The 25,994-nt window shown below is 39.3% G+C and overlaps 2 protein-coding genes across 4 annotated transcripts in view; one reads left to right on the top strand and one right to left on the bottom strand.

Annotated features, from left to right (window-relative positions):
* The first annotated feature begins 1,248 nt into the window (after positions 1-1,248).
* cldn19 (claudin 19) lies at positions 1,249-9,931 on the top strand. 2 transcript variants are annotated; one of them, XM_057361330.1, is made up of 5 exons: positions 1,249-1,966; positions 5,603-5,767; positions 6,174-6,258; positions 6,556-6,702; positions 8,994-9,931. In XM_057361330.1, exons 1-5 carry the CDS (start codon positions 1,744-1,746, stop codon positions 9,040-9,042), a joined length of 669 nt encoding a protein of 222 aa, XP_057217313.1. In that variant the 5' UTR covers positions 1,249-1,743; the 3' UTR covers positions 9,043-9,931. The 2 variants fall into 2 exon arrangements, with proteins under 2 accessions (XP_057217313.1, XP_057217314.1); XM_057361331.1 differs by having other exon boundaries at positions 1,252-1,966; positions 8,632-9,931.
* Positions 6,709-25,994, bottom strand: part of epha8 (eph receptor A8) — a 100,963-nt gene continuing 81,677 nt past the window's right edge. For both annotated transcript variants that reach the window (XM_057361327.1, XM_057361326.1), the window contains exon 17: positions 6,709-8,154. In XM_057361327.1, the coding sequence (XP_057217310.1) occupies positions 7,983-8,154 (172 nt within the window). In that variant the 3' untranslated portion in view covers positions 6,709-7,982. The remainder of the gene's footprint in view (positions 8,155-25,994) is intronic.

Here is a 25,994-nt window from a genome sequence, read left to right on the forward strand (position 1 = left end):
GTGCTCCACCTCTCTGAGGTCAATGAAATAATGACTTGTTTCTCATAAGTCCCTGTTCACAGCCTTGCAACAAGCTTTTTAAGACGCCAGATTAATTACCTAATTAAAAAAGTTGATTACAGATTTTTTTGTAGTTCGCCTTTGTTGTAATTCGCCCTTTCAATTAGCCAAAATATTATCGACCGAATAACAGCCTTCTGAGATACACCCCAGCGTTGTGGAATTGTGTTATGCATGGGAAAAAACAAACAAATAAAAAATATTATCAAATAAAAAATATAAACCTGCTACTCATACAAGATCATACATGTTGATTTAAATATATTTCCTAAATGCACTTTTTTCAACCCGTGGTTGAGTAAATGGACAAACCCAATCATTCGGTGTAAATGTATCTATGCTGGGACAAATATGGACACTTTCTAGATAAAATTAAACCAAATTGTCCCAACCATGGGGCATTTAAGAAATACTTTAATATCAACATGTATGCTAAATGAGTTTTATATTTATATTTTTTGGCCCATGCATAACTCAATTCCACAATTTTTTGGATAAGTATCTATCCAATGAATAAATAAATGTGTTTTATTTGCATAGTTTCATTTGCTACTAGTTTCACTACGGTTGGTCCTTCATGAGACCAAACCCGAAAGGCGCCTCCATTCGACGCAGTAAGACTCGCTGTGAGTGATTAAACTGAGCAGGTTCCCATGGAGATCCTTCAAGCTGTCACCAGCCGACCCCTAAATCTCCACCAGAAGTAAAAGTTTTTTGTGTGAGGGTGACACCTCCTTTCAGATGAGCACAGTTTAAACGCTGATTTATGTGCCTCTCTACTGCTTCCAAGCATCTTCAAAAGGGTGGATCTAGAAACACATTCAAACGAGAAAAACAATTTTACCCAACAGCAGATGCCACACCGCCGACACAGTGCAATGACTTCAAACGTCTGTGCCTGCGGTTGCCTTACCTTTCAATGACTCCACGAGACGTGCGGATGTTCAGACACTCATAGTTGAGAATTTGATAGAATTTGGGGTTTGTGGCACATTGCACGTCTCAGTTTGCAGGTCAACTCCAAAAGTGACATCTGGGCTTAATTAGTCCCTCCCGCAATGTTTTCAGGAGGGGGCGTCGCTCTCAGCTCAAGCACCAATCGGAGAGTAATCACAGGCCTGAAACTCCACCCTCCCACTCTGTTCAGCATGTCAAGGCTTTTTTGTCTCTGAAGTATTCTCCTCTTTTCACCCTTTCCCTCTGCTCTGCCCCCCGAGCACCGTCCAGACGCACTGGTGTGTGACAAGAACAGCTATGCGGTCCGTTAAACAGCCCTCAGCCACATCCTAACATCCATTCCAAGATCTCCTTCCACCTCCAGAAGCTGAAGAAGACTGAAGAACTGTTGCTGATCACGAATCTGGGAAAACCAAGGTCTGCGTAATTTCGGACAGGATCGAGGGATGTCACTGGAAGCCTCCAAATGAAAGACGCTGAAGTAGCCGTGAGCAATAAGAGGATACAGCAAGTGAGAAACAGAGAGACTTTATTGACTGATTACTTGTTAGATTCATTCTGAAGAACGTTGAGGACCGTTTTGGCAGGGTGGAAAGTTTGCACCGGGAGGATTTCTTCTTGAGGGAATTGCAACAGGTGGTTTTGAACCCCAACCCAAGTTTGCATCCTGATTGGAGAACTTTCATTTAACTCCTAATTCTAGACTAAAGCAAACATTTGAAAACGATGGCTAACTCTGGGTTTCAGCTGCTTGGCTACTTTCTTGCTTTGGGTGGATGGATTGGTATCATCTCCACCACGGTGCTTCCCCAATGGAAGCAGTCGTCGTACGCCGGGGACGCCATCATCATGGCCGTGGGTTTGTACGAGGGCCTCTGGATGTCCTGTGCGTCTCAAAGTACAGGCCAGGTGCAGTGCAAGATCTTTGACTCCTTGCTTTCCCTGGATAGTAAGTACCAAACCGCAAAACACTTCACACAAAACAGGTCCACAACTCTTGTCGGGATCCTTAACAGCAGAGTGTAATAGCCATTGTATGGATCCGCAATATTAACAAGGCTTAATTTCAACCATTAAAGCTTCCAAAGTTTGATCTATGACTCAAATTAAAAACGACTTAGATTCTCTGGCTAGAAGTTGGGCGCAAAACGACGCACTCGACTGCACGAGCTGCTGTGTACATATGGATTTAATCAACGGGTTTAATCGATCAAATTAAAATATGTGAGTTTTGACATGGTAATTAAAGTCTTATGTGACACAAACCACGTGGAGGCGCGGAGCGTATCGGACTGATTCCAATGCTGTGGAATGCTGTCACATAGCGTTTAATCAACATTTAGCACCACTGTCACTGTCGATTTTGTGGTTTCTTGTTACGTCTAATGACAGGCAGTCACTTCTGGTTTATTTCTGTCTGCTGAGACATCCTTAAAATGATGAATGCCGCGTGATGATTGTGCGTTCGGTTTAATTCATTTCTTTTTTTTGGCAACGCATCCACATCTGTCAATGATTTGTGGTCAGAACTCCCAACACTGCATGCAAAAACAAAAAACGGTTTTCAAAATAACAATGCCACCCACAATCATAATATAGATCATAGTAATATACTGTACGTCATAAGTGAAAGGAGTTTTCAGAGTTTTTATATCTCTAATAACAGTGTATTGTGTTGAGGTGATGAATGGCAGTTGTGTTGAGAATAAAAGGCCAGTGTTTGGACAAACACTAGAGAAATGTTCAGAATGCACATCCCCACACAAAACACAACTCTTAACGCTGGTTAGTGGAGATCAGAAAAGCAAATTTTTGCTTATAGCTGTCATGAGTGCATTTAAAGACAAATACATTTACTTTCTTATTTGTTACAGGCGAATATCTGAGTTGACTCACTATCCTATACCTCTTCATAAAACAATTTACTGTTGCTTTAAACACTCAAAACCGATCAACTAAACTGAGGAATTGACAATATAATATCAAAATGTTTATGAACCTCTTATGCAATATATATCTAACACACAAGGCTCAACCTAAGTTACCACAGGCATTTCTCATTTAAAAGCATCCATCGTGTCTACACAGGCTCTGTTCAATCACCAAGAACAAGCAACGTACCGTGAAATATTGTTTTACAGACATGTGCTCCTATGTGTCTTAGTAACTTTGACAGAGCGTCCTAGCCGAGTGCTGAAAGTAAAGTTCACCAGACTACCCTCTGACGGCAGATTTAAGATAGATTTATGCAGAAAACATGCTTAACCTCAGCTCCCACTTCACGCTTCATCACTGTGAGTTTTGCCGAATATCATTTGGCTTTCGTCCAGTAGCGTGTCCATGTCTCGTACAAAGACGGCTCTGAGAGAACTGTACTGCACATGGAGGAATCTGTAACCCTCTGCCCACAACGGGTGACGGTACCATCTGATTCCACTGTCCCCCACCCCCCTCAGTCTTAGGTCATCTGCTCGGATAGTGACCGCAATGTTCTAGCTTATGTATGTACAGACGGCCTCCCACAAGCTCGCATTGTTTGCTGTTTCTGCAGTGGCTCTGATGTCTTTGGCTGAATAACTGTTATTAGATTATGTGCTAAACACGGTCAACAAACCAATTAAAGAAACAGTTCACCCAAAAATGAAACATTATTTACACTTCTTTCCAAACTCGTATGACATTCTTCTAGAAGATATTTTGAAGAATGTCGGTGACCAAACAACACTGGTCACTTTTCTTAAAATATCTTCTTTTGTGTTTCACAGAAGAAAGAGTCAAGTACAGGTTTTAAATGACATCAGGGTGAATAAATGAAGAATTTTTATGTTTGGGTGAACTATCCCTTTAAGACCACAACATTAAGTTAGTTAAGTTAAGTTAGTTTTTTAATTCTGCACTGTTGCAATGCAGTAAAGACACAAGACAAAAATATATAAAAAGAAACAGGAATATTATAAAAGATACATGGTATTATTCCAACAAAAAACAACCCTGTAACTATTGTAAATTATAGCCAAAATTATTGACTCATTTTCTATTATATAATAATAATACTGTATATAAAATATATAATAATAAAAAATATACTGTATATATATATTTTATAAGCTCAAATTTTTAACGTATGGCCATCTCTGTACCTCGTTTTAAAACATTGCACTGCATGATTTGAACATACTATGGCTGATAAGGGTTTCAGAAAAAGAAAATTCCTCGAAAAATCATTGAGGGCGTCAAAAACGATTATGACGTCATAAATAACTAATCTGTGTGAGGAATGCATTGAGAGATGTTTTCAATGACGCGCGAAACATCCCACAAGCGTGCAAACAATAGACAATGGCCGTGCCTCACATGCAGCCTCGTTTGAAAATGTCCTCCACCACTGTGCACACGCTCGCTTTCTCTTCCGTCGTGCCAGGCACTGCCAACCTTGGCTCTGGGTAAAGGACTGTAGGAGGACACCGCTCCACCCCGAGTCTAACTACCCTCATTCACTCATGACCTGGGGTTCACAGCGGACCTCCGTAAGCGCTTCTATTCGCTCGCCTCGTAAATCAAGAAATAAAGCAAAACAAGGATGAAAGACGAGAAAATAAGACCTCTCTTATAAAGCCATAAAAACTCTTCAAAGCCGACTCCTTCGCACATAAATCATACATCAAAAGTCATTAGATAATCTCTTCTTGGTTCTCGCCTGCTTTGATTCGCTGTTAAATGTATTTTATGGCTTTGATTCATGTTTGATGCCACACGGTTTCAAAGCTCTGGTTGAAATAGTGTGGATTGTACTTTGGTGTTTGAAGAGAAGCAGAAAATCGGTGTACAAAAGGTGATTCATGCGGAAAACGTGAATTACCTTTTGTAAATATCGCATGTTGAACCTTAAGGAGGTGGGCAGAAGAGTGCATGGAGAGTTTAAAACAAAGTTGGTGGTCTGTCGCTGTCTCTGAAGTGTGAATTTGAGCACAAGTTTTTGTCATTCTATTGACCAAAACTAGCATGTAACAGTTAGCATATTAGCATGTTGCCATTACACAAAAGCAAAGACAGGCATTGAAAACAATTCTTCTTTGTGGATAAAGCCACACTGATTCCTTCTGTATGGAACATGTACAACTGTCCCTCCTACAGCATTATGCATGAAGTGAACATTGTGTGGGTTATCTTTGGAATTCTGATGTAGTAGAGCCGCTCCAAATCAACACCAAGTGATGCTAAAACAATGCAAATTATTCTAGATGTCCTGAAGATATGAGGATGAATCGGATGAAAACACGTCTAGGTCACATTTCACCCTAAAATTAAAGTTTGCTGTATTGCTGATACAGTATTTCTTTAAGACAAAACTATTATCATGGTCTATCAATGTTTTACGGTTCAAGCGGACATTATTCCGTTCACATATTAATCAGGATGGAAATATGCTTGACTGTCATAAAATAATTTTACAATCAAACTAAAACCCAAACATTTTAATTTGGGGGTGAAAGTCAACACCATCAGTTTTGACTGTTCTCAAATCACACAGAAAACAAGAGCTGAATGAGTTGTAAACCCAGCACCTTCATGTGTGTTTTCTCAGTGCACATTCAGACGTGTCGAGCTCTGATGATCATCTCGGTGCTGATGGGATTCATCGCGATCATTGTGAGTGTCGTCGGGATGAAGTGCACGAAAGTGGGTGACAACAACCCATCTACCAAGAGCAAGATCGCCATCTCTGGTGGAAGCCTCTTCCTGCTCTCAGGTGAGTCCTGTGCGACCAGATCCAACACAAACACTAAAAACGCCCTATTACAGTCCTGTATGCCGAAGAAAGTTACAGTTTGTTAGGTATTGTATTGTGAATTTCTCACCAGTCAACGTGCAACTTTAGCGCTGTAGCTGATCTCATTTATCTAGATTACTGTCATTGAGCAAAGAATAAGCACATAATGGTGTCTAGGTCGAACTTGCCAAACCTCAGCACTGTAAATCATTTCGTGTAAATTAAATTTGGTAAATAACATTCACCGTCTTTCATTAGTCTCCACATTCTTCTTCTTCTGACCCATTTAAACGTGCAGGAGTAAACATGAAATGGCTATTTCCTTTGTCCTGATAAACAAGCTGAAAGGTTTTTACCTGGACCGTGTGATCTTTATAATCTTCAGGTTTGTGCACGCTGGTGTCTGTGTCGTGGTACGCCACGCAGGTGTCCTCCCATTTCTTCGACCCAAATACGCCACTTAACGCCAGGTAGGACGATAAACGCATGACAAAAACTAGAAACATTTTCACCAGTTTCATCACCAACTCATCGTATAACTGATGCTGATTCAAATGATTGAATGATGTGATACCCTCAAATGTCTAGACACATTATAGCAATGAGCATCTGTAGAGGAAATGTGCTTCGATGTCAATTAAAGATCTAAATGGTTTGTCAAAGAGGCTTTATTTTTCATTTGGGAAGAAGCGTGATCTGAACATGTCTTTGTGGAATTTCCCACTGTCTTCTGAAACAGTATAAAGAAGGTGTGGCTTCTCTTTTAGATATGAGTTTGGCCCCGCCCTGTTTATAGGATGGGCGGCAGCCATCTTGATGATGCTGGGCGGGTCATTCCTCTGTTGCTCCTGCGTGAACGATGAAAGAAGAGGACAACAGTTCTACCGGCAATCTCAACCCTCTACAGCCAGGGAGTACGTCTAAATACAAACAATAACAGCACAGCAGATGTGAAGACTGTAACTGTAAAGAACAGCAAACACGAGAGACAGAGCACATCCCACCATGAGTACACCTCACTCGCACTGACCGATTATCAAGGGCAAACAAACAAAAACTAAACATGGACAAATGCTTACATTTTCTATGCTTATAAAAATGAGTTTTTCATCATTTTGAGAGAAGCAAGCTTGTGTTTTCATCGAGAACGTGGAAAATGTGTATGTTTTTTTCCGACATGCCATAATAATCTTTCAACAAATCGACAGCTATCAAGAGCATTTACACTGGACTTTTTGATTTTGTGATACTGTACAATCAAACAGAAAGGCAAAAGCAACAAAAATAGAAAGATTTAATGTGGTAGACACTGGCTGTGTTCAGAATAACAAACTTCCATACTAGTATTTCTGCAGTATAAAGCATGTATACTGCGCAAAGTATGCAGGTTTCTTGCACAGAAAATGTGCAATGTACACAAAGAGCACGCTGACTGGAATATCATTTCCCATAATGCAATGCACTTGACTTTCATTTGACATATTCAATTTAAAAAAAGAATGCCATTTGTTGATTTAAATATGCGATGTGACGCAGTCATGTGACAGCACTGTAGCATGCAACTGGCCCGGTTTCACAGACAAGCCTTAAAGGAAAAGTTCACCTCAAAATCAAAATTGTGTTATTTTTTACATGTTTTAAGACCTCGCGGCGTGTTCGGAACACAAATAAGGATATTTAGGTGACACCCGAGAGATTTCCAGGCCTCCTCATAGACATCATGGTTATAGTTGTCGTCAAGGTCCAGAAAAGTACTAAAGCCATCGTTAAATTGGTCCATCCGCTCATAGTGGCTCAATTGAATTATTCTGAAGCGACGACAATACTTTATGTCCGAAAAAACAAACCAAAATAACAACTTTAATCGATATATTCTCAAACCGAATGCGCATGCGCCGAAGTGCTCTCGTGAATGCGCACCATAGACTGACAAGACAGTTTTTCGTCATTCGAGGTGAATTTGAGGTGAACTTTTCCTTTAAGGCTAGTCCCAGACTAAAATGAATGTTTTGCCCTGAAATATCTTAAAATATATCAGTGCCATTGTTTTGTCACAAGATGCACACCAGTAAGCCGTGTCTGTGAAACCGGGCCTTTGACTTGTCAACTTTATGATACACTGTTACACAATCTATAAAAAAACATAAACTACACAGAATTCAGTGGTAAGCTAGTATCCCATTCTGAACACAGCCTATAGGTCAGAACTCTGGTACGGCTCACCTGATTGGCTGGACCGTTCTGCATGGTGGGAGCTCTGTTTGCCAGCTTTGTGTGTTCCTGACCGCTGTGGCCGTACTAACATCGCATCGAGGAGACCATGAGTTATGAGACGTCCACCGTCCACCGGAATACAAAGAATTCCCCTAAAAAACCACAGAGAACTGTATTTAAAACCATCTTGACCAATGTGGCCATTGGCTGACTTCAACAAATATTTTTAGATCGAGCTGTAAACATGTTATTTAAACACCTTCGAGGGAAAGTCCGACACTGGCTTTAGACTAAAACACGTGACGTGCATCGTACGCCCCGCTTGTTCTGAACTGGTGGACCTTGAAAGATTCATCTCCGGTCTCCAAAACGTTCCTCATTCAGCTGAAATGTTCATCGTTTTAACACAAACTAACAATCGCTTTATTGTGCATGCATGGAAAACGTAACTCAAGACTCATCTTTTGTACGTTTCCTTTCAAACACATTTGATATTACTCGTATCACGTAATATCGAAACCCTTTTAATTCATTTCCATGTCACCTAACATGCACAAGAACCGCACGACGCAAAAACCTCTTGTGAATTGTCTCTGTCCTCTGACTGTCTTCTTCTCTCTCTAATTCAGGGATGAGTTGTTGAGTGAGACTAGTTTCCCTGACTGACCAACCCTCCTCCCTGCCTTTACTCGAGGACTGTTCAAGCTCCGCCCTCTGTATCTATGTCCTTCACTCCCACCTAGAATCCAAATTCGGACACTTGTCTCTCTGATCGGACAAATGTCTCTACACCCTACATTCTTAAAATCTGTGTCTGTTTTTCAACGTCTGATCAATAAATGTGTTGTCACCCAATATCTGTTGTGTGCTTGACCTATGTCTGTGACCCCATAAATCACCCCCGGCCTGTACAAAGTCAGTCGACACGGTGCTTCTCTCTTTTCAGTTCCCGTTTAACTCAAACCTGTTTTGTTTTTCTTTTAAATTGCAGAGCAAATGTTAAAAGTTCTCCACCAGACAAAGGGGAGCAGTACTTGTAGTTTGGGATTGGGCGACTTCGTGGGTCACGAGCTGTTAGATTTTGGCAACAGACAAGACACTCTCTTTAGGTAAAAACGCAGTAAAGAAAATGACATTTAGTCAAATGAATCACCTATGACGGCCAGCTGAAATGTTTCTCTATAAAACAGACAATGTTAAGAGATCCATGAAGCCAAGCAACATGACTTTGTACTGTAGTAAATAACCTTCAGAAAATACATGTCAGAAATTTGATGAGGTCCAGTGAGCCACAACAGTTTTGTCGAATACCGTTCCTTTTTTGTTGATGTTGGAGTTTATTATTCTTGCCAAAAATGGTTTCACTCATCTGTAAAGCATTGATTCAGGGTACGTTATAAATGCGTTTAAATAATTATGCAAATCTTCAACATTTGCAGTGTAGTATACGTTGAGCTATAACTGTGTTTTGACTCACTCATGTCATTTAGTTTGCTAATAGAAGTTAAAAGCATATTTTACCTTTCCGTATGTGAAATGAATATCATTGTAAACAAAAGCCTCTTGTAAAATCCAATTCTCTTTTTTCCTCTTTTCATATTTTGGTTTGTAAACCGTATAGAAATCGTGACGGATTTTGGCTTCTAATTTTGCTTTGAGGAAACACTAGTAGAAAGAGACCCACACGTGAAGCAGTTCAACTCTTTAGTGCACTATGATTTGTCTTGGTGAATTGTATTCAGCATGCATTGAAAGGCACTGTATCACAAATATTGTTTTAAAAGTGGTTACAGAGCTAATGGCCAGTCGCTAGGGTGTTATTATTAGAAATATTTTAGTTCATGTTCCACTGGTTATGTTACCTAATATTCGACTATGTATCATCTCATGACCTTTCTGTTTAAGTTTTCAAATAAAATAAACTATACAGAAGACTCCACGTTTCCTGTGTGTAAATTAGAAACGTGATGTTTGCATGCAATCTGTGTTAGTTGCAAAAGTAGGAAAACATCTCGTTGGAGCCATTTCAGCAGGGGATGCACGTCCATATCATAAGATGTGCTTTCCTCTGTGTGTCATTCTAATACTTAAAACAAAGGGCCAAATAGCAAATTCAAGCCCACCTCACAGGCTTGATGTCACAGACGAATCAAGCCACGTGAAACCAAGTTAACCATCCAGACGAGAAATCTCAACGTGATTCAGACCTCTTCTTTACACCTGGATGATTTCTTCCTCGTGGATGCTGTGCTTGACCAGGCGTCTGGACCCCCGATGCTGCTCAATTATAGCCAAGGCGGATCGTCCATTTCGTTTGGATGGGCTTGGCGTGAATTCAGAGTCATTATTGTGTTTCTGCAGACTCCTGTTTGCATGTCAGTCTCATTAAGGATAGTACCAAACTGTCATGGGTCATGAGGTCTGTTAGCCTCTGTGACTGACTCGTGCGCGCTGACCACTGCACGACATCGTATCTGGATCATCACTAGTCTACTCTGCACACGTGTGAATTCAATTCTCACAACTTTCCGCAGCAGTTGGTGGATTGCTGATCCAGCATGTTTAATTATAGCTGATGAGTCGGAATTTTGAAAGACCCCGTCAACAAACAAGACGATGGGGTAAATTTCAGCACATGATGATGGATGTCGAGGAGAAAAGGGGTGAAACCTCAACTATTCTGGAACTATTCTGGTGAGAAGGGGAGTTACTACTAAAACTATTTGCTCCAGATAAGGAGCAAGGTACCTATTTAAACACGCCATTAGGACAGAATGAGCTTACTGTACATGAGCCTTGCAGATGAGGTTGGGTCTGCGCTGCACCCTAGTGGTCATTAACAGATGACAGTATTATTGCTTGTGACTGTCTTCTTTAAATATAGTTTCAACCTTTGGTTAAAAATATTTGTTGTGCGAGTACAATCCTACCTTGCTCCATTCTATAAATATTATTTATAATTTGAGCTCCCGGGTATAATTTGGGCAGAATTGTCAGTTTGATGTAATTTGACTTCAATTTACGTAAGATAAGCACATGAAGTAACTTGCAGTTTCATGTTTTAAACAGAGATGGTGGTGAAGAAGAAAACGTTACAGATCGTCCAATAAAAAGAAAGACACACATTTTATGCCAAATTAAACTTAAGTGCTTACTTTTTTTTTAATAAGAATGCAATTAAGCTAAGTATGATATTACTATCATTTATTTATTAGCCTGTATACTGTACATTTGACTTATCCTTTTTCAAATTGATCTGACAATACTAATAACAATTCTTTGTTGAAATAATAATAAGGCCAGTGATGGGTCATTAAAATCACATTCAGAATCACAAACAAGCGATTTTAAACATAATGTTTAGTGCATTAAGGTGGCGTGTGCACACACTTCACTTCTTTCAGTAAACAACAGCCTTGTCAACAGCCAACGATAACCGGCGGTCCATAATCCATTTTAATATTTGACATTCAAGTGTTTTCTTGTCTCTTGAAAATGGATCTTAAATTATGGCATCGGCAGGGAGTCTGGCTTGAAAGTATAGCGTGTGCACCAAACACATTAGCCATGCTTGAACTCTGCTTTGTTTTTTTCTTCTTTTCCTTTGGTTTGTGTTGTTGCCAATCCATCTGTGTGAGCACCCCCTCCTGTTAAGAGTAATGACTGAATGAGTGTTTGGCTTTCTGTCGCCCGGAGCCGGTCGGCAGCGTAACGCGGTTCCATTACTGCCGTGTTTTGTGGGGCAGAACTTTAAGAGTCAACTTCCTACGAATAAAATGAACGAATGAACACCCAGAAGCGTTCCATTATGTGGCTAATAGATGACATTAGTGATGTTTAGTAACAGTGGTAACAATTAGTAGATTTAATTGGATCATAATTCTCACACAATTTTCATTACTGCTGCATTGGTTCATATTTAAAACCTCACTGATACTGTTAAAATATTGAACCGTTTCCCAATAATTCAACTTAATAAACTAGAAGGTTGATAAATTGCAATCTCTTAAATTCTAAATTTAAATAAGTTCCTGCAATAGTCTCTAGGGGGCAGCACTTTCCTACTTCTTCAGCACAGTGTGTGGATTATTCATGGCATAAAAAGAGACAGAAAGAAAGACATCAAGTCTGTATAAAATGACAGTAGTCATTTTTAGAATTGGCTTGGGATAAAGTTTGCACAGTCTGTGGAGGTTAACCTTTAAAATGCCCCATTTCCCAGAGCTGAGAAGCAAGACGGCTTTTGCAGATCACAATAATTTAAGGCGAACGGCAGTCAGACAGTCGGCAGCTGCTCATTTTGACAAATGAGAGAGACGAGAGTTTAATTAAGCATTTCATTACTGTGCTCTCAGAAATGAGAAAATGCTTACGAAATATGGGCCGTAGTCGATGATGTAGAGATGTTTCGATAATTGCTGTCTGTTATCCGATAAAATATGAATAACATAAAAGTTAGTTGTTTCTAAAATGACATGCATTTACAAAGTTTTATATGTCTGCCATATTCATGTCTATATGATCAACCCTCACAAATTGCTCATATTCAACTTACCGTTCCGGACATGAACGGAAGCTCATGAGAAGAGAAAATACTATTAACATACAATTACCCGCGAGGTTCTATTTCAAATCGTATGTTTCCTTTAAAAAGCAGCTGTCAATGTGAGCAGAAAACAGCACATCAGCTCACTTGTCTTTAAGGCGCATGTTTCATAAACTTGATTTTGAAATGTTATTCAAAGCCAGCAAAACCTACAGAAAATCTTCCACAATACGCCTTCTGTGTGTCTGGCCTCACACGCTCACCCACACTCTCAAAACAGAACTCTTTACACTGAATGAAAAGAAGTTGAAATCCTATTAGCGCTCATACCCTTAAATCTCCTCTTCCCGTTCTGAGACTCGTCTGAGTTTAGTGCTGATAGCATGTCTGTGACCCCCGCACGACCCCGGTTGCATCGTTAACCTGTTTGTGCTTGGACAACAGCGTGAAACGTAAAGAAATTTGCCCCTACGGCATCCACAGACAGTCCCGATACCCCAAGTTTCTATCCGGTGGGGTTTGTTTCGTCACACTTAAAAACCAAGCTGTGGTCTGGAGGCTCCCGCGTGTAAATCGCAACCCGAGGCGTTACAGCGGGAGTCATGAACTCTGTCTCACATCGGTATAAAGAGACCGTGCTAACTCTTAAGCAGGTGAGGTTGAAATGAGGTTGTCAGACTTCTGCCTCCTCTCATCCTGTGTGACTCATGAGTGGGTAGGAGGCACTTCTGAGCCGGTGCCAGTCAAGAGAGGCATCGTGCCACTTGGTTGAGGCAGAAATGGGTCACAGAGCGTCTGCTGCGGAGATAAACCAGCATCGCAGGCGTTCTTTGCTCACTTAAAAATCATTGCCGACTTATGAATATTAAAAGTGTATTGTTCTAGCATGTTACACCCAAAATTCTGTACTAAAGTAAAACAAATGCTGCGATCAGTCATACCGTACCAGATGTATGGGTTCCTCTACACATATTTCAATCCACCATACTGTTTTCTTTTAGTTGTTGCCTGATGCACTTTTTTGCATACTGTATGGAGGTGAATGAATGTATACTATTAATAAAACATTTCCATGAACAACAAACCTGCACATGGATCTATTCTGACATTGCCTTGACAACGAACAGCTTCTTTGTGGCATCTCCAAGTCATCTCATAATTAAAATGATACAGCATTAAACAATAGGTTTGTTCTTAAGTGCTCTCTCCAGTTTATACAGGCGTGGACTAATAAGTGAACGAAACATTCATGATGCCTAATTTGGAACACTCTAAAATAACAGCTACATGTTTCTAAGACAAAACTAAGCATCTAATTCAACAGCTAAACACAAAGATATGTTGGTTGAAATAATCTATTACGATATTTTATTTAAAGGTACAGTATGTGATTTTTTGGAGGATCTCTAGAGTTTGTTAATCGACGTCATGCCACGTTGAATGTTGCGCCATCTTGGGAGGATGGCTGCTAGTGCGTTCAAAGCAGTGTTTTGTTTATATTATAGGATTATAGGACTTAATTATATAATTTATTAAGCTGTGTTAAAAACTGCAATAGCATTACGTAGTCATTCAGAAAAAGCCTGTGGTTCTTTCACTTACGATTTCTCCATATATCAAACAAAACAAGTAACGGTACATATCAAAACAGTAATAGCAGTGGCGTATTATCCTCCCAAGATGGCGGTGCCACCGCAACATGCAACATAGGGCGTGATGTCAGCTTCACATTCTCTATTGATAGAAATGCAATTTAATATATAAAACTATGTCATCAGAGGTGTATAAAGACTTATGAGATAAAGACGTAATGAAGCGTTATGTTTTATTACCATAGAATGAGCTTTTTCCATCTCCATACACCGCGGGTCCCCTTACATGGAACTCGACATGTTATTTCAACAGTAGCCCTAAACGGACAAACGTCTCCACATAACATGTTATCTCCTTCGGCAAAGAAGTGAAAACATGCCAACATGTCTGTCCTTAGAAAGGAAGGGGGAGATGTCGATAGAGCCGTGGTTGCATTTCGCAACCTCACCACTAGATGCCTCTAAAATCTCCACATTGCTCCTTTAAATAACAAACATATATATATATATATACAGTATATATATATACTGTATATATATATTTTTTTTTTTAATAACACCTTAGTCATCTTGTGTAACACCATGGCTGACACCACACACCATGTGTCCTAGGGTCCGACAGCAAAAGTGTAGAAACAAACTGTTATTAATATATTATTTTTTATTATTAATATTTAAATTCATAACATAAAATAGTATAAGAAAGTTTTGTTTTTTGCTGTCACACTATAGGACACATGTACGGTATACTTGTCAACTACCTACTAGTAAATTATCAAATAAATAAAGCATGTTGACTTGGATGTGACAATGCCAATTTGCCATAATTAAAAAACAACGTTGCTTCTGCTGTAGTTAACAATAACTGAATGCATTTGAACAAACTGTCAGGGTGTTTGTCCAATGCACTTATTGCCTTTAAATTCATGAATTTAAGCAAGTAAAATTCAGTACCTGGAATACTAAAAACATCAAAGTGTGCCTAACTAGCACCTTCAACTCCTACTTTCAGTTGTATTTAATTAATTACTTCCCTCCTTTCAAGATTTAAAGCTTATGGTATGCGAGCAAATGAGCATGGGAAAAGAGCACAGGACGCCTGACTGCAAGCTAAAGGCGAAAGAGGGTCACATCACTTGCATATTAATCTGCAGGGAAGCCGTATTGATTATCCAAGAATATCAAAGCTTTTCTCACTGCTCATGTTCGCTGAACACTGACATAGCATACACACTGACAAAACACAGGTTGGAAAGAACATCTGTGGCGGCCCACAGTAATCGTACAGTAAACAGCTGTGAACGGCTAACTCAAAACTCACTGGAGAGGAGCGCGCTCGCTACCAAAGGCAGTTGGAAATTTGATTGCTGTTGGCTGGATTTAGACTGAAATATCGCTGGGATTTTTTCCATAATCCCTAATGCCTGAATACATGAGTGTTACGGATGTGTTTTGAATGTTTACTTGCTGTATTCAGAAAACAAGCAAGGATACAAATGCAGTATTAAAAAACACTAAATATACATTTTCTGACTTTAACAACCCTGTTAAAGGGATACTTCACCCAAAAATGAAAATGCTGTCATCATTTACCCACCTTCGAGTTGTTCCAAATATGTATAAATGTATTTGTTCTGATGAACAGAGAGAAAGATATTTGGAAGAATGCTTATAACCAGACATATCTTGTCCCCCATTGACTCCCATAAATTTTTTTGTTCTGTTTAAAATAGAAATTAAAATGAAGTCAATAGGACATCACTTGACCAACATCTGACATTTCCATTAAATTACCATTTGGATGGAAATCCCATAACAGCTAAACTTATTTAGAAAATCTTATACTGTTTATATATAACTGTCTTTATTTTTGACATATTTTTCCCGACCGGCATCTAAAACCAGGAACCATATTTCAGCCCAGTTTGAACGAATCTGGCATTTAATGACGTTTGCTGTATTATTGTGTGCCATTTTTCAGAGCTGTAGGTTTTGTGCTTGATCTCGGTGCGGGCTTCATTAATCAAGAAGTCCGGAGAGAAACTGCTCACCTGCTTGCCGAGGCGTTTATCTTTAGCTAATTTCCTGGCGGGATGCCTGTCAAGCTGTGTTTAAAACCTGGAACCGGTGTAAACAAAACAGGGCCAGGTTCTCAGGACTGTTCCTACATATATATTCCTCTTTGTATCAACACACCTGTCTCATAGTTTTAAACAAATTTGCAAATAATTTCTTTGTGGCACCTGTGCGATGTGTGAGCTGTCGTTTTGCACCAAGTTAAACTTTATGTCCAAGAAACAGTACAGTAGGTGTGCTAAAAATGCAATCATATATCCATATAATTATGTACATGAAGTCATATACAGGTGAATCTCCCAAAACATGTTAAGAACATGTCTGGGTCATATTTTACCCAAGACCATTAAGATATTTTGCTTTGTGATATTCAAGTCACATTAATGTAATGTGAAAAAGGTATAGTAGTATTTATTGTGCTTTATTAAATTTATGCTGAATTTACAATCATACTGTATTACAGGAACGAGAAACTAATGAGGATCATCATTGAGAATACAAAAGAAATACACCCATAAAAAAAAGAAATGTATGATGCCCTGATGAATTAGGGAATTTTAGAGGACAATGAGCTAAACTATCCAAAATACTAGTCTGAAAACAGGTTTAAAGGTCCAGTGTATGAAATTTAGTGGCATCTAGTGGTGAGGTTGAGAATTGCAACCAATGGCTCACTCCACTGCTCCCCTTCCCTTTCGAAGCACTGCGGTGGCTGACACAAAACTAAGATGTCGTCACATTTTCGCTTCTTTGTCGAAGAAAATAAGGTATTTACGAAACGTGTTCTGTAGAGCAGTTTGTCCGTTTAGGGCTACTGTAGAAACAACATGGCAAATTTCATGTAAGGGGACCCACGGTGTATGTAGATAGAAATAGCTCATTCTTAGGTAATGAAAACATAAAGCTTCAATATGCAAGGTCTTACACACCTCTGAACACATAGTTATGTGTATTACATTGCATTTTTGTTAATAGATCCTCAAAAAATTACACATTGGACCTTTAAGTATTCCCTCTTTTTAAGGTATAATATGTCCCAGACATGTTCTCACCAGATTCACCCTTATTTAATAAAACACAAGCTTTTAGATTTGTAGTGTAGACAGGGCTGTAGCCTGAAACATCTGCCACATTCATCGCGGGGCTTTACACTAAAATTATTTGTCAATCATTTCAAGTCAAGCATCTTGTCTACAACGGCGAGCGCAATGCAAACAGGAAAAAAAACATAATTATACATCGCCCTGTGATGAAAATAAACATTTGTAATTAACAAGCAGCGCAGACGTCGCCCAAATGTGAGAAAGACAATGCAGCACGAGATGCTAGTTATGCATCTGTGAGAATAACTGCGGCTTCCAGGCACTATCGACAGAAAAACCTCGGCAGCTCAGGCCCAGAGCGGCTCGCGGCAGCTGGAGCCAAACCCCACAGCTGACAGCTGGTTCGAGCGCAGGCGCGTCTACGTGACCCGGCTAGTTCCAGCTCCGTTGACAAGGATGTACACAGACAGAAACGCAAAGACAATATGGTATTCAAATACCCATCACAGAAGAGAGCAGCGGAATAGCCGGGTTTGGGTCGAAAATGTGACTTTTTTGTTGGAAAACACAAGGAAGTGATATTTACATATCAATATGAACAATGGTCATTGTTTGATTGCAGATTTTTCATTGTACAGTATTGTTTTAGAGTCATCACAGAAAGCAGCAATCACATTATCCATACCCCCAAAACACTCCCCCCGTCACCCCAGGACCAACCCACCTGACTGTCTCTTTGATGTAGGTGTACCTTTGTTTCTCAAAGCATGAAATTAGTGAACAAAAGGAGGAACGCATCTATCTATCTGTAAGAATGTGCCAGTGAAAAACATTATAAGCCTTAAATTAGACAACACTGCTCTGAATATCATATTAGCCGTCTTATACGTGTTATTAATTCAAAGCGATGCAGTAGGTGACAATGTGTTTTTTTCCAGACCACAGGATGTAGTTTTGTTCTTTGCCCTCAATTATCTGGTTATTTCATAACACTGCGGGTGTTTTGAATATATTATACGATAATTCGCCTCGCAAAATCTAGCTTTAACAAACAACCCACTGCGTCTCGGAATGATGAGGTCTTTGTAGCAGATGGCTGCACTGCAAGGCACTTACTTGAAAAAGGACAGTTCTGTCACACACTGGGGTACGAAAGAAAAGACTGTAAAAACTTGAAAACATTTTTACAGGACACTTGGATCACCGAATCCATGATCCAGTATGTGGATTGGTGGGCAGGGATCTGGGCTGGTAACTTAAAGGTTGATATTGATAGTTGTTGGTACTTAAAGTGATAGCTCACCCAAAAATGGAAATTCTGTCATCATTTACTCACCATCTTGTCATTTCAAGAAGAAATTTCGAAGAACTGACCAATGTTGGGAACAGCACCCGACACCCATTCACTTCTATTGTATGGACACAAATCCAATGCAAGTGAATGGGTGCTGGTTAAAGCGGAAGTAACACACGCAGTTTCTGCCATCTGCTATTAATCTTGAGTATCTATAGAGTAGTACTGCATACTTCATATCTTTGAAGAGTATTTAGTTAGATTTAAGCCATATCACGAAGAAAACAAAGTTTTGTGGTGAAAGGAGGAAACATCCGGATTTATTTGAACGAGTTCAAGTGGTAAGTTTCAAATTCTGTTAGCGGTTGCATTATGAATGTTGTACATTAAAGTAAACGTCCCTGTTTGCGTGTTAATTTCTTAGCGCCAACGCTAATCGAGTCAAGTGTCCTTATTAACCATTTAATGCTTTTATAACTGTAATGGGGTCAAATAAATGGGAGGACTTACAGTAGGCCTACTTATTTTATACATCAGAAATCTATGTGCTTGAAAAAAATCGATGTATGTGTATGCTGTTAACATCATTAAGTCAGAAAAATATATATTCTTGGATAGATTTGAAAAAACCTATGGCTTTTTAAACCTATTAAAAGCCAAATTTAAACCAAAGAAAAATCTATCTGTTGCATTTATTATTTTAATATACAGTTACCTTAATGTAAGGAATCTTGTGTAAATGCATGTTTAGTTGCCTTGTCTTTACAGCAGCAGACTGAGGAAGATGTTCATCAGCATGAAAGATCCCAGTGAGCACACAACAGTATAAGCAACAATTAACTTGTATACTTCATGTATACAAAATGGCATTGCTTTTTATACATTTATATTGTTGTATTGTTATATATACATTTACATTTATATTGTGTTTTGCTTTGGTACCAAAACTGGTACCGAGAACCGTGGAGATTTACCGACTACTTACGTTTTGGTACCGTGACAACACTAGCGTGCAGTTGGGGGAAATTAAAGCTTGAGCACACAATACATCATCGCATTATCCCTGCATAAGTGTCTGTACGTCTGTCAAAGATATGATACTACTAACTTTGCAAATCTACTGAACAGTTCTTCTTCAAAGGTGCTCACTGTAAAACTTTCTACCTTATTTAAACTCAGCTTGGTTTATAGATAACCTGCTAAAAATGTATTGCAATGTTTGCCAAGATTTAAGATTAGAGCACAATTTCTGCAATATATAAAATAAACAGCAAATGGACCATGTATTAAACTGCACCTGATATCCATGGCCTCCACGTGACCCTGTTCTCTTAACATCTCTGTCTGTCTATTCCGCTAACCGCAGTTTTGACTTCAATGCGCCAAGCTTTGTTTTTGCTCCTGACCTGTGGTCCAGTCTTTGATCACGGTTCTGCCCTGAAGGCAGCCTGCCAAAGCCAAACTCATCCGTGTGAGTTTTTCTCACCTCCAAAAGCACCGAAAAACCGACCAGCATTTCAACCAGGTTTAACAAAACAAGTTTATTCTCTTTTGACTCAACCTGCCCTCTAAAGAAAAGAATGGATGGAAAGACGAACCCCTGGCGAACGTGAGTAAATTTGAGGTTAGTCAAGGAGCGGTCTTCAGTAAGCCATAATTTCGCTCATCCTCGAATGGAGACTGACTTCAGCTGCCCTTCCTCTCGGCTCAGATAAACAGAGAAAAGACAGAAAAAGCGAGAGAAAGACAAACTGCTAGGTCACCAAAGGTCCCGTATGACTTGATCTAAGAGGGCGTCCAACTGTGATAATCACCGTTTCCATCGCAGCCCCGGCTGGCTGTGGCCAGCTTAACACAACCTCAGACCAGCAGATGGATGGTTGAACAGCACACTGATTACGCACGAGAGAAAGAAAGAGAAAAGAGAGAGAGAGAAGCGCTATAAATATTGAGAAAGAGCTTTACCATCAAACATGTTTTGTTAAAGCATGTCAAAAAAATTGCCTGACTTGCCAAGTCTTTTACATGCTTTGTGTCATGTTCATCACCACATAAAAAGGCCATTTAAGGACGGCCATTTCTGCATAACAATAAAAGAGTTTATTTCATATTTTATTTTAGAAGAATCTATGTTGCTTGTCAATGAAAGCAGAACAACCATTACCCATACCCAAGTCACTAACGAACAAACGCTCTCTTTATCTGCTTTATAACAGCTCTGAACATTGCACACATCTGATCAGACTTTACATCAGATCTATGTAAGTGTACAAAGTGTTTATCTGAATACGTGTGTCGCTGCATTGAAGAGAGCTCCTGCATAAAGAGACGGACAGAGTCCTCCTGACCCTCGCTCCATTAGAGGCGTCTCTGCACTTTGTTAATGGAAGAATGAATGTTTGGACAATTAAACTTCATTGGCCACTTCAGATGTTACCGTGCTAGTCGCTACAAGGTGGTAAAGGTCAGCCATTTTCCAAAGCGGTCAACCCACACTAATCTGTTTTTGAGGAGTCAATTCCAGGGACGCGAGCTTCACTGCACATGAGGAACATTATAAACACCACTGAAAATCTCTGAGGCAGTCCCCTTCATTTCAGGGGTTAAGCTGGTTTCTCATGCCATAAACGTGACAAAAGAATCTAGACATTTTGTATTTCTAAACCTTCTGAAGACGCTATCTTGTATGCAGTACTTACTGTAGCATTATATATGAAGAGTTTGGTTCCAAAATGAGATAACTTTTACAATTTTTCAAAAATCATGTTTTCTATTGTGTTGTCATGTTTTTGTTATGTTTTATTGTGTTAGTTAGCTGTATTTTCTGTTATTATGGCTTAAATCAAAACAAACCAACTGCAGTTTGATTGATATTAATTGGAATGCACAATAAAAAATCTTAAAATGTAAAAAAAAAAATCTCACTTTGGAACCAAATCAAATGCACGTACAATATAATGTTTGTTAAAGTTTCGTAAAGCATGCCCATTGCACCTTTTTCTGGGCATAGTGCTTCTATGCAAATGACATTTGTCACAGAAAAAAATGTTTTTTTGACGTCACTTCCCCAACAGAACACTCCCCTCATTCAAAACACCCTACGTCACTGACAAAACGTGATTAAAAACAAACTAGATTTGGAGACGGTGTTACTTCAGAATACACATCCAGTCGTTTAGTTTACATTTAACCTAAATCTGTATTAACCTTCACGCGTCACGTCAGTGCCACGTTGACGTAAATTAGCAAAAAAGTTCAAAAACATTAAATGCAAATACGAATACAAATGTTTCAAAGCAACTTACCTCATAAATGTGTGATTTTGCTGATTTACGGTGACTTAAAGACCTTTACGAACGGCTGAATGCTTAAAATATACGGAGACAGAAACACCTGCACGCCAGAAGCTCTCCTCAGTCCTCACCTAACCGGGCCGTTGCCTTGACAACCTGTTGCCTTCACATGATTATTTTAAAAATATTTATTTTAAACGTTTCGTTAAAAATGTCGATATTTGAATGTCTAAAAGATTAAAATAATGTTACTCTAAAATTGTGTTATGATTAAATTCGTTTCATTTTTGTCAGACGTTGTATGTTGTTCACGTGATGCGGAAGAATTGGCTCGGTTGCGCAATGCGCATGCTCGGAGTGTGATATACAGAAGGTGATTCTTTATTTTAAATTCTCGTTTATTCAGGTAAATTTCACTAAAGATAAAAGCCAAACTATATAAATTACATGATTTTGTTTGTTTTGAGTGTAATCTTATCTGCATTTTAAGGTTAGTTTTTTTGCATTGCTTAAAATGTCAATTTTATGATTGTCAGTGTGAGTGCGTTAAATAACGTAGATAAGATAGAACACAAACGGATAGGGATATTATTTCTGCTAACTTTTATTTGAAGGGTGTGACATTAGTCACATGTCATTTAATTGACATTAGTCACATTTCAAGTCAGGCATGTCATTTAAACCTTCCCTTCCTATTAAATTATAGAATATAAAATATTAAATCTCTTATATTGTTAAATGATATAAAATAATATATAATTAAATGAATAACTATGCTTCTGTTTTAGGTCTTTAAACTCGCCCTTTAACGACATTATAATAACCAAGACACATTTCAGCACATCTTAAAAGAAGCAAATATTTTATGTACCAACACAGTCTGGAATGCTATTCCTCACCTGGTTTGGATGAAAAAAAGACAGTCGGCTTTTGAGATGTCAAGGAGCGACCTTGAACCACCTCTGCTAACCGTTAAAGAGTGACAGTCTGCCTTGCCCTTCTCCGTGCAATAGAGATTTTCACGCAGCTTTTTACTTCAAACACTTGACCTCTGACTCTCGCTCAAACCAAGCAGGGAGCCAGAGCTTCTTTTATTATGACATTGAGAGAGTTACACAGCAAAAACCTCTAGGGTCCAAATCATTAGCATGTCTTTGAAAATATGTTTTTATGAACGTGTTCTTTTATCGACCGACACCTGGGAAAAGCCATTTGTAGCATCTATGATGACCACTATTCAAGCTTAATTGAATCGAATCTCTATTCATCTTTATTCATTTTTTAAAAATGAGGATGTGGAAATATATATATATATATATATATATATATATATATATATGCAGGTTTGTGCAGGCCGGGCTTTTGCAAGCGGACAGTCACGCTGTAAATATTCATCATGCATCATTGTGTTACGCGGCGATAACAGACATCAGTACTCAAGTGGGCAATAGAGTTACCTTAGAAATGTCTGTGCTATTAAACTGGTGCCATTATTCAGCTTGCCAGTTCTACACGTGCCTGTTTAACTAACACTACGTGCCACATTAAGGCCTCGTGAGAAATTCGCACAAAAAGCTAAACATTAGATGTGGCACTTCAATGTGAATGTGGGTTTAAACCGTACAATACTAACTCGAGTAGCCATATCCCCAAACCCATCTCCAGATTGTCGATCTGTGGTCAGCAGGTGCTTCTGAGTATCTGAAGTATCGGTTTTATTCCGAGCGCTGACGAGTATATTATTGGCATAGGATACATCGTAATTGTAAACACATAGCAGACAAAACAAGAGAATGTCATGGAATGTGAAAATATGCTTCCAACAATTATTAATCAACGTTAAGACGTCTTCAGAGTGGATCTGATAAATTGCATATAGCGTTAGGCCAAAAACAGCAAAGCTTCGAGTTGCTACAACAACTTGCGATAAAAGGACAATTACGCGACGGAACGAAGGTACGCGCGTGTTAATTTGCCACATTCATAACCATAAATAAATGTGACCCGTTCGTGAAATCAGTTTAAAGAGGGCGACACTTCAATTTTGATTGCCTCATTCATAATGTCCCGCTCGAACGATTTCGATCTTCATTATGCCGGGAGACAGCAGTTTGCTTAACGATAATGACGGAGCACGAAAGCTCAGCTCAATCAGGAGCGAACTCCTGTCGCAACTTCCACAGCCGAGAGGGTTCAACCAGCTGCCTCAGGTGTTGCGCTACGGAGATCTTAACCCTCTGGCCTCCCCATGGAATACATTGACTGTGGGAGACAATCAGTCGTTCGTACAGCCGCCTCTCATTACATAGCTCAGCGCGTACGCTTAAAGCCAGCCACGTGTCATTTGTAAATGGGTTGAACTGAAGCGCTGGAAAGTTTAGCGCCATCTCGGGACAGCTGCCTTGTGGATGCGAGGAACGCAGCTTGGAGTCCTCTAAAACTGGAAGGAGAAGAAAACAAATTATGCAGCTGGAGGATACTCACAAGAGTGTGGAAATAGCTTGGGAGAACGAGAGCTGCTTAAGGACGACGTGAAGCAAAGCTCGTGTCTATTTTTGTGTTATATAATGCTCTATAATGACATGTCATTTTCCTCAAATGTCACATACTGCTAAATACCAATAGGAAATAGCGCGTCGTAAACTAAACACCTGTTTAAAGAACTAAACACCTGTTTAAAGAAAACTTCGCCTCAAGTAAATACATCAACACAGGAAAGAAATCTAATGACTTGTGTTTTATAGATTTTGTTTTGTCTATCCAAATAACGTTAGTGTCTCAGAAACACACTTTATTTCCAAATAACCTGATCGTTTTGGGTTTCTTGGTCATTTCTTGGTACCTGGGTTACAGTTACAGAATTTTAATTGATTTACTTTTGAATTTGGCGGTTTAACATGTGGCCTAATGGGACGAAAAGACGTCCATCCGATGGATGCTGAAGAATCTCAGTGGACGCAACAGACCATCTGGGTATTTCTTGCATACTAGTTACTATGTATGGAAATAGGCAGTTTTGTACGCAGGGATGGACAACAGTAAGTGCGTCCTAGGGTGAAATTTTTTAAAAAAGCCAACAATTAAGTTAAATCTCTTATATTGTTAAATGATGTAAAATAATAGCTTGTTTTCTGAATTGTTACTATGTCACACCACACGTGCACGGTATATTTGTCAACTACCCAAGTGTTAAAATAATACATTACAAAGTTCAAAACAAACATAAAACTGACATGACAACAAACCTACATCACACAGTGTTGTTAGATTCTAAAGGCGGACAGATGTCAAAACTCAAAGATGTTATCACAGGTTACAACATTAGATTTTTTTTTTTTTAGATTTAGATTCAATTTATTGTCATTGCACATGTACGAAGGTACAAGGCAACGAAATGTGACCTCTGCATTTAACCCATCCAGAGAGTAGTGAACACACGTACCCCCGGAGCAGTGGGCAGCTATCACTGCAGCGCCCGGGGAGCAAGTAGGGGTAAGGTGCCTTGCTCAAGGGCACCTCAGTTGTTAGCCGCCGGCCCTGGGAATCGAACCGGCAACCTTCTGGTCACGAGTCCGACTCTCTAACCATTAGGCCACAACATTAGGCCATAATATTATAAAATCAGGTACGTACCACAAACACTCGCTCAATTAACAGCCCATATTAAATAATAAAACACACACACACACACATATTTTGGTTCCTTGTCATGTTGTTACATCTCAATCCATTTTCCTTTTTCATTTAAAAAAGGCCAGCCATCTGGCTGCTGTAGTGTTTCTGGCAGTAACTTGTTTGGCAAATATTCAGCCGTTTATCACATTAAGACACTCCGTGGAAAAATCTCTTTAATAACATATTTATGGATTGAAGAGGAACAAGTGAAAAATGTGTAAGCCTATCTTTCACTCAGATAAAACAACAGGGGGCTGAAAGAGCGAGACGATGTAATTATGGTGAATCCGCTTCCAATATACTCCAAATCATGGTTATGGCGCTAATAAGCTGTCGGGGGTGCCAACAAAGCTGTTATGCGCCGGACTTTTCAAAATAATGGGTTGCTTAGATACACTTTAAAGGAATCATACAAATAGAAGAGGAAAGTCTGTGAATATCATTCATAATACATAACTCCCCAGTACACAGAC

This window comes from Triplophysa rosa, linkage group LG20 (genome assembly GCF_024868665.1).
Source record: "Triplophysa rosa linkage group LG20, Trosa_1v2, whole genome shotgun sequence".
Taxonomy (NCBI): Eukaryota; Metazoa; Chordata; class Actinopteri; order Cypriniformes; family Nemacheilidae; genus Triplophysa; species Triplophysa rosa.